The sequence below is a fragment of the Cololabis saira genome, chromosome 17 (genome assembly GCF_033807715.1).
Source record: "Cololabis saira isolate AMF1-May2022 chromosome 17, fColSai1.1, whole genome shotgun sequence".
NCBI classification, from domain to species: Eukaryota; Metazoa; Chordata; class Actinopteri; order Beloniformes; family Belonidae; genus Cololabis; species Cololabis saira.
This window is the reverse complement of record NC_084603.1, coordinates 14,374,909-14,384,484: the sequence shown is the minus strand read 5'-3', so window position 1 is coordinate 14,384,484 and position 9,576 is coordinate 14,374,909. Positions and strand designations below refer to the sequence as shown.

The following is a 9,576-nucleotide window of genomic DNA, read 5'->3' as shown; positions in this document are numbered from 1 at the left end:
ACGGCTGTGACGTCATCCGTGACGTCACGCCCAGAAAGAGACTTTTCTTTGACTTTTCTGGCCGTTATAAAACATTTTTGACGGATATAAAGTCCATGACTTAAAAATATAGAATACAAAGATTAGTAATTGCCGGTGATTACAGCTGGAGGTGTCCTGTGAACAGTTTTAGAGGCTTATCTTTTACTATTGCGGTCTATGGGAAAAAAGCTTTCTGGGCCGCATGGGATTTTCTGTTGCAGTACCGCGGCTGGCCACTGGAAAAAATCGGCGCGCCTTCTGACTGCCAGACCCGGGGGCTGGTTTTACTCCCTAAACCACTTCCTTTTCCCCCAAGTGGTCCTTGTCGCTTGCTAGGCCATCATTGTAAATAAGAATGTGTTCTTAATGACCTGCCTGGTTAAATAAAGGCGAATGACTGAATTAATATCAAATAAAGCGATAGAATTGTTGTTTTTTTTCCTCTTTATCGCATAATGTTCACATAGTGTAATGCAATTCATGTCATGGGTAGTGTTTTGACAGGTTTTGACAGTTGTTCTGCCAATTTCTGCTACCTGCCGAGAAATGCTACTTTGTGGTTCTGCGCATGCGCACATTCGATTTTCATTATTATTTTTGATTATTTCAAACTTTTTGAGCGTGAAATTAGTTTGGCTATCAAGCATTAATTGGCTATCTTCATATCTATCTTTTGTCTATCAATCCATTCACAAGCTACTTCCAACCTGTTTTCATTCTTTCCAAATCTTAGTTTGTCCTCCGTCACCTTTATTCTAGTGACCTAGAGAGAGTTTCGGGGTGGACCTGAACACATCCCGTCCACAGAACCACGTAAAGGTGTTATGATTGATGAAAATCTCACTTGGAAAAATCTTATTGCACTCATCTCGAACAAGATTGCGAAGAATATTGGAGTAATAAGACGCATACAGCATCTATTATCAAGAAAATCTGTATTAATTTATATTATACTATGATTTATCCTTGTATTTCATACTGCAATGTAATTTCGGCAAGTACCTTCATGAGCAACCTCAACTGTATATTTATCCTGCAAAAACGTTTTATCAAAATGATTACATTTTCAAATAGACTTACTAGATCCACCCCATTGTTCCAATCCCTAAGTATTCTCCCTATTTTTGCTGTAAATGTTTTTCAGATTTGTCTTTTTGTCTATCAATCCATTCACAAGCTACTTCCGACCTGTTTTCATTCTTTATTTCAATTCAATTCCCAAATTCATCACTTCAATACTAGGTCTGCAAACAATCTCCATCTCACTTTTTTCAGGTCTACTTTTTCCCAATTTTCAATTAGATTCAGAGGTTCCTCTTTATTGGAACACATGAGCACACCATATTAGAGAATGCTTGAGTACAAATACTTTCAATTTTTAGTACTTCTCTGCACTCCCTCATTAGATTCCTGTTTTTGTTTTCTAGCTTATTTTCCTTGTTGTCCTATGTTTTACATATTTCTGTAGATATTGTTTGTTTCACCAGGACCACTCGACAAGCCCTTATGGGTGTTTTCGGTTCCTCCCGCACATTTTGTGTTATATTGTATTTCTTTTTTTTATTTCCTTTTTTTTCTACATACTGTTCGTCTGTACTTTTAAAATTGTTGTATATTTTTATGTGCAAATAATCTAAACTAAACTAAACTAATTGGCTATCTTTAAAAATGAACGACATCCCAAAATTAGAAATCTCAAATATTATTTTTTTTACATAGATACAATTGCCAAATCAGTGTCTCTCTTGCTCTCTTGCTCTCAAACATGCACAAATGTATGTTATGTTTATGTAATAATTGTTCGGGGGTCATGTTTTGGGTCTCTGGAAAGCGCCTAGAGACAACTTCCATTGTAATAGATGCTATATAAATAGAATTGAATTTACTTTTTATTTTAAACTATCTAGATGTGAGGCGCTCTGTTACCATGACAACTTGGAATAAATATTGTGTGACCTCACCTTTTTAGGAATTTGAAAGGTATGTTGTGTTTCATGTAGCCTTAAATGGGACGAATCTAGTTTCAGTGCTGATTTTACACGTTTTAATCATTGGTAAACAAAAAATGCAAAGCACATATTTTGTTTGTTCCCACCAAACCAGGATTAAGGTGCCAAGAGTGTTCTCAGCTATGACTCAGGGGCCCGGAGGGAAAGACGGCAGCAGGCAGCTGTGACCTCACTCACAAAAACTGTCATGCTGTGCCAAAACTTTCTCTGACGAGTTGCAAAAGCAGCTTAGGACTTGGTCAGGGAGATATTATCAATTGAGGGAAAGAACATATGCATGTTTTTTTCCTTCTCTCAGGCAGTGAACACCATGGATTGTATGCTATGCTATTTTATGTTGGTGATTTAGTTCTTAGTGAATACAAAATGATGATCCTACACAAGTATCAGATCTTGCAAACTTTTGTGAAACAAAAACATCTTCCCTTTTTATTTTCATTAATACCAGTGTGACTTTCTTTCAGCAGTGCATCAGTTACGTCTTAATACAACTTAATCAGAAGTAAGCCACGATCCATAATTGTGTTTTTCTAAAGTGTGTTGGTTGCAACAACTTTGCAGATGGTTTACAATTTTATTAGAGTGATAAATTAATACACAAACGTTAAGGTTATCATAAAATAGTAAAAGAGCTATAGGGTAAAAATAAGAGCTGACGTGAAACCATTATAACCAACAAACTGAAATGTCTGTAAATAGGGTACTCTCTCACAGTTGGCACTTTTAAGGCTTTGAGGCCATTGTTGTGTTGACATTATTACAGATTGTGGCTTTGGTAGCTATATAACAACATTCGGACAGTCTTAAAATGTAACTCCTGTTAGCAGCAAGCGCTGATTGTCTCACATCTCTAGTAAGACACACATCTCACTCCCCCATTGTCATTACACATTCATAAAAATACTTTATGATATAAATACTGCTATCATGATTTGAAATAACAAGTAAACCAACTCACATAAAAACACATCAATCAAAACTTGTTTAAATGAAATACTTCAGATGAAGTGATGCTGACTTTCAGCATGATACATTTCAATGATGGCAAAGTGCAAAGATAGCAAAATCAGTAATGCACCGAAAGCAGCATCTAAACATATTCACTGTGTTCTGTGTCGTAGCAGGTGGCTGTAAAAGAGGGAAATGCTTTTCTGCTGACTCAGCTTTGAATTGAGTTCCGCATTAAGCCCCGAAGTTCGCACCAAGTTAACTAACTATGTGTTGGCAGGATAAAGAAAAGCTTCCTACAAAAGGCAACTGCACATAACATTTCTTAAGAAAATACTTGTATTTCTCCTTAATTTATTGACAAAGGCCTCTTATTCAAACTTAAATGTGCCTACTTACTTCTGTCAACATCTTCCTCATGACTGCAGTCTAATTATGAAGACATCGGTACGACATAGAAGGCAACGACAATGGCTCTGACAACTGAGCTGATCATCACTGATGTGCAGAATGAACATACCAACACTGTTAATCAATGCATGCAACTTCTACAAACGCTGTATGTAGTGGAGTTGGAGAGTGAGCCAGAGCAGCACTATCAAATATACAACAAATAATCATACTCTCCTCTGTATTACGAAGTGTGCAGTCATTACGATATTTCCCTTGACATCTCAACATTCTCCTTGGTGATCATGCTCGGCTCTCCCTTCAGTGCCAGGTTGTCTCCTTCCATGGGAGTTGCACTGATGGGTCTAGCTGGCTCGTCTTCCAGCTGCTCCAGTTCCTCCAGTATGGTCTGAACGCGACGGACTCCGTCCCGTCTCGCCTGCCGTACGTCAACGCGACCCTCTGGGTCCACAGAGTCCAGCGCTAAGAGCTCTTTGGTCAACAGCTCCTCCAACAACAAGTATTTCTTCCCATTCTTCCTCCCGTCGAAGCATTTAACCTCCTGCTCCAGTTTAGCGACTCGTCCGACTATCTGCTGTACTTTGACGAGGCCTGGATGGATTGGGTGCTCAGCAGCAGCAGCCTGATCAACCTCTGCCTTTACAGGTGGGACTTCTACGGGGGCAGCCGGCACCTCCGGGACTTCTGGTTTATGAGGTATTTGAACTGTGATATCTGCAACATGATGCTGTGGTTGTTCTGGCTTCTGGGGCTGCGGCTGCGGCTGCGGCTGCGGCTGCGGCTGCGGCTGCGGCTGCGACTGTTCGGGTTGCTGAAGCTGAATCTGACATGGTGCCTGCTGGAACTGGGGAGGCTGCTGAAACGGAGGAGGCTGCTGGAACTGAGGAGGCTGCTGAAACGGAGGCTGCTGGAACTGGGGAGACTGCTGGAACTGAGGAGGCTGCTGAAACGGAGGCTGCTGGAACTGGGGAGACTGTTGGAACTGAGGAGGCTGCTGGAACTGAGGAGGCTGCTGGAACTGAGGAGGCTGCTGGATATGTTGCGGTTGCTGGAACTGAGCAGGCTGCTGGATATGTTGCGGTTGCTGAGGCCTTTGGATTTCAGCTTCCGTGTGTAGCGTTTGGGGAACCGGTGTGCTCTCGGGTTTCTGCTGTGTGATTTGTTGCTCCGGTTCCATTTTCGGAGGCTGATCTCTCGTGATGACATGCTGCTGAGCCTTAGGAGTAACAAAAATAAGAATTCAAAAAGAGAATTCATGATATGACACAATGTAGGTCACGCTGACAGGAATATCAAGTATTTCTAGATGCACATGAAAAATTAAATTACCTGCGGTCTCTCCCCCATCACCTGCGTTACAGTCGGCGACTGGCTTCTAACGTAGGGAGGGATGTGAACGGAAGCAGCCTCACGATGCTGGGGAAACGTGGTTGGAGATGATCTTTCTCGGGATGGCTGCATTGCAACAGAGTAATTGGGCCATTCGTCTGTCTGAAGGCGATGGAAAGGCTGCTGATGCTCCGTGTAGGGAACACGCTGGGAGTAGACGGCAGGATTAAACTGAGATTGTGGCAGGCCCCCTCCACCACCCTCATGGATCACGGGGATGGGGATGTATCCGGCCTGGAGACCAGTGCTGCTGGGGCGCGAAGGCTGGTGGTGTGGGACAGTGTAAACCTTCAAATCAAAAGATTTATGAGTGAAAATTCAGTATCTGATCATTTTTATTGAAAACAAACAACTGCCTGGTATTTAGGAATGGGTGATATTTTACCGTTCACAATATACCGTCAAAAAAATTCATCACGGTAAGAATTTGTCATCTCGCAGTAAAAACGATAAATTCCCGTTGATGACGTTTTTGTGTAACAAACATGGCGGAAGGCGGATCTGAGAGCCAGGAGCTCGTTGTTAAACGAGGCTCCAGCTCCGTTATCTGGAACTGGTTTAGATTTAAAAAGAGTGACGAGGAGCAAACATCATCTATTATATGCAGAGTCTGCAAAAAAGGAAAGGAAATGGTTGTTACATTTTGATTTAACGTTTGAGTATTACGAAAAAAAAATTGCAATAGTATCGGCACATTTTATTTATATTAGAAGAGGATTGGATTTTATTTTCAGTGAACTTTTATTTATTTGTCCTGTTTCTTTATTTATCAGGTTGTATTTTTTTCTACTTTGGGATTTTATAAGCTAGGAAAACTTTGAGGACAACGGTACTTTTGCTGTTTGCACTGTTATCCCACTGTTTAAGCCAAAGAGTTTGAATAAATGTTGAATCTTTTCTTACATTTCAAACTTGTTTCATTTGAGTCATTACAGTTTTGCAGTACAGGTGTACTAATTTAATTGTTTTTTATTAATTCAATTTAATTGGTGTAGTTTGGTAGCATTTAGTATTCTTTTAGAGCAGTGTTTTGGGGGCTCCAAAGACTGAAAGTGGTGATAGATTTATAGTTAAAAAGGTGGAGTTGAATTGGTATTTTTTCTATCGTTATTTGGATAAATGCCAGAAATTATCGTGATAAATGTTTTAGTCCATACCGCCCATCCCTACTGGTATTTATACAATATTTAGTGTTAGAAATGAGCCGTACCTCTGTTGTCTGTGACACAGGTGAGCTGGTCTTTCTAGGCTCAGGACTGCAGCTGTCCAAGGGTGCATGTAGAGGGGAGACGGGCCTGACTGGAAGCCCTGGCGTCTGGGAAGGAGTCGGCCCATCTGTTCGGACAGACTGAACTGTGCTTGGCTGGATGTAGGAGAAACATGGATGCTGCGGCTGCTGCCTCAGTTCAGCACCCTCGTGGAAGACTGGGATGGGAACGTAACCTGGACGGAGAATGGGGTGCTTCATCTCCCTCACGAAGGTCTTCTGCGTCTCCTGAGGACTCGGTTCTGGTGGTACATTAGGTCCATTTGCTGATACTTCTCTACTCTGAAATATTGTCAAATACAAGACATAAAATGGTTAACTGCCATAAATCCTATTTTTTTCAAACACTGAATTTAAAGTATTGTATCACTTACAAAATCCATTACACCACAGATCTCATAATATATACCATAAGCATTTTAAATGCAGCTGTAATTTTGCTTCCTCTACTTGTATTCCAGTTATTGCACTATTGAGCAAGAGTATAGTGGTCTTTTCCTCTTTTTTTTGTAAACACTGCAAATATATATTTTTTTGTGCAGCTAAACATCCATCCATCAATCCATTTTCTATGCCCGCTTTATCCTTTGCAGGGTCACGGGGGTCTGCTGGAGTCCCAGCTCATTACAGGCCAATTTAATGCCAAAAAAACACAAAACCGAGGTATTTTTGAAAAGACTCTATTCTCACCTCTGAGATAATTGGAAAGGTTATTGGTTACACTGTCTCATTTCTGCATAGTGGTGCTTAAAGTATCACTATTCTGCATCTTAAATAAAAATAAAACCTCAACTTCTCCATTCAGATTACTGCTGTGTTTCCACTGGAAATGTTTTTCACTTCTCCATGTGTGTGTGACATCACCAGACTGAATCCCAATACACAATAGTTTGACACACCCACTAAACTAACTTGTTATTGGCTAATCAACATTGTGTAACACAAAACGAACAGTTTTTATTTGCCATTTGATCAATTTCAGTAAGAAGGTAACGTGTGTAACTCCACTTTACTCAGTGACTTTTAATGTAAGAAAGTGGTACTACTTTATGACTCTTATTTTTGACCATACCTATTCTTGCCTAATATATATATATATATATATATATGACCAAGACCTATTCTTGCCAGTGTTATTTCTTTATTTAGAAACACAAAACACTGATTAAAAATAACAGCTCTGATGGATTGCATTCACTGGAACCAGCTCAGAGTGAGATTAGGGCCAAGAACTGGAATATATAAAATTATATATTAAGAAAACATTTCTCTGTATGATTTATCACTATATAAATTATATAAATTCAATTATATAAATGAATTTATAAATTCAATAAATTCAATAGGCTAAATAGATTACCAAACCAAACACTAGAGCTAAGCTTCAGTATTGATAATTGTTTGTTTGATATAAATCATTGGTTTCTGGATCATGAATGACCAAAAATATGTATTATTTATATCATATACACATATATGACCAAGATCCATGAGCTTTATTACTTTCCAAGTTCTCTATCTGCTAAACAGGAGCAACAGGTCTGAGAGTTCAACACCCAGTGACATAAGCGCAACTAAAAACCTATTCCTGGAGGGGGAACCTACAAAACAAGCACTCTTATTTATTTCTTAACCAGTGGGATTTCTTCTCTCCCAGCACAAAACTTGTTAAATAGCTGTGAACGACCCTTTGCCCTCTGCCTGCATGGGACACTTGCAAGCTGCCAGCACCAATGCACCAATTTTATCCCCCAGCAGCTGTGTCTTTCTAGCAGATTCCTCTGGACACTAACTTTGGAAAAGCGTGTCTGTCCCTGAGACGAGAGATTAGCAGCTGGCACTTCAGCCCACCGGCTTCCATTGCACATTTTAATACAGATAAATCACAACGAGCTCCACAGGCAGGCATACATTTTATTGTATATGCTACAAGCACTACCTAATTCCTTGTAAGGGCAAAAAAAAAAAAGTTTATAATAAACTGAACGTCACAATGTTTTTTTCCTCCACGTTAAAACACTGGGAGCTGGTCTCTTTACATACTGCAGGGTGAGTCACTGAGTAATAATAGTGTTAGATCATGACAGGGGGAACATAACAGGATTGATCAACCGTTATAATAGGCTCATGAGCTGTGTGTGTGTGTGTGTGTGTGTGTGTGTGTGTGTGTGTGTGTGTGTGTGTGTGTGTGTGTGTGTGTGTGTGTGTGTGTGTGTGTGTGTGTGTGTGTGTGTGTGTGTGTGTGTGTGTGTGTGTGTGTAAGGGGGGGTGGGGGGACAACATGGCCTATAATCAACAAGATTAATATACACAATGATTAAGCACAACGCTTTTTTGCGAGATTAACCTTTAACGAACCGTTAAAACACACACAAAAAAACGACGCAGCTGACAGGCGTAAAGGCTGATTTATGGTTCCGCGTTACACCAACGCAGACCATACGCCGTAAGGCTCTGCGTCGATTTATGGTTCCGCGTTACAACAAGGCAGAACCTACGCTGTAAAACTCTGCGTCGATTTATGGTTGCGCGTTACACCAACGCAGGCCTACGGCGTAACTTGCGCGTCGACGCGTACCCTGCGTCGATTTAACGCGGAACCATAATTCAGGCAAGGCTGATTTATAAAATAAAAATAAAATAAAAATAAAACAAAAAAAAAAAAAAAATTAAAAAAAATAAAATAAAAAAAAAATAAATAAATAAAATAAAAAAATAAATAAAAAATCTAAAATAAATCAGTGCGCTCCCCTCCGTTACCTTCCTGCCGTCGTGCCTCGGGTCGTTCCAGGTGGTGGAGCGGTTATTATGGTCCACGAAGAACGGCCAGCCGGTGTGCGGGTCGATCTTCACCTCCCAGCCGAGCGGCAGCGGCTCGCTGTCGCTCCCGCCGGCCATGGTAGTGAGAGTAGGCGGCGAGCGTGTCTTCATGGCGTTCATGTTGTTGCTCGCCGACCTGTATTGAGACATTTTTATAGCGGCGACGCACGCTTTAAAGATTCCTGCAAGTGACGTGGTTGGAAGTGGGCTGGAAGTTTCTGGAAATAGCTGGGGTAATAATGTCGGGGGCGGCGGACGGCGCTGCTGGAGACGCTGCCTGCATGGGCTCTGGCTGGAGACACATCTGCTCAGGATTGCAATGTTATTAGTGATAATATTAGTTTCAGAGCACTGCAAAAACTCAAAATCTTACCAGGAATATTTGTTTTATTTCTAGTTAAAATGTCTCATGTCTCATTACACTTAAAACAAGAGTCATTACCATTAACTTATTTGACAATTTCCACCTGTTTCAAGTACATTTTCACTTGAAATAAGTAGGAAAATCTGCCAGTGGGATTTATCTTCTTATTCTAAGCAAAGAAATCTTGTTCCACTGGCAGATGTTTCTACTTATTTTAAGAGAAAATCTACTTGAAACAGGTGAAAATTGTTGTTTTTTCCAGTGATAAGTCTTGTTTTAAGTGTAATGAGATTTGTTTTACTAAAATTAGACATTTTAATGATTGCAATATTATTAATAATAATATT

At 40.3% G+C, this 9,576-nt stretch overlaps 1 protein-coding gene across 3 annotated transcripts; it reads right to left on the bottom strand.

The window, feature by feature from the left end:
* Positions 1 to 2,409: 2,409 nt before the first annotated feature.
* On the bottom strand, positions 2,410 to 9,053 carry bag3 (BCL2 associated athanogene 3). Of its 3 annotated transcripts, XM_061745420.1 has the most exons (5): positions 8,806 to 9,053; positions 5,989 to 6,327; positions 4,719 to 5,066; positions 4,380 to 4,605; positions 2,410 to 4,328 (listed from the first exon to the last, which is right to left on the bottom strand). In XM_061745420.1, exons 1-5 carry the CDS (start codon positions 9,013 to 9,015, stop codon positions 3,631 to 3,633), a joined length of 1,821 nt encoding a protein of 606 aa, XP_061601404.1. In that variant the 5' UTR covers positions 9,016 to 9,053; the 3' UTR covers positions 2,410 to 3,630. The 3 variants fall into 3 exon arrangements, with proteins under 3 accessions (XP_061601404.1, XP_061601403.1, XP_061601405.1); XM_061745419.1 differs by having other exon boundaries at positions 2,411 to 4,605; positions 8,806 to 9,045; XM_061745421.1 differs by having other exon boundaries at positions 2,412 to 4,605; positions 5,989 to 6,322; positions 8,806 to 8,945.
* Between the last annotated feature and the right edge of the window lie 523 nt (positions 9,054 to 9,576).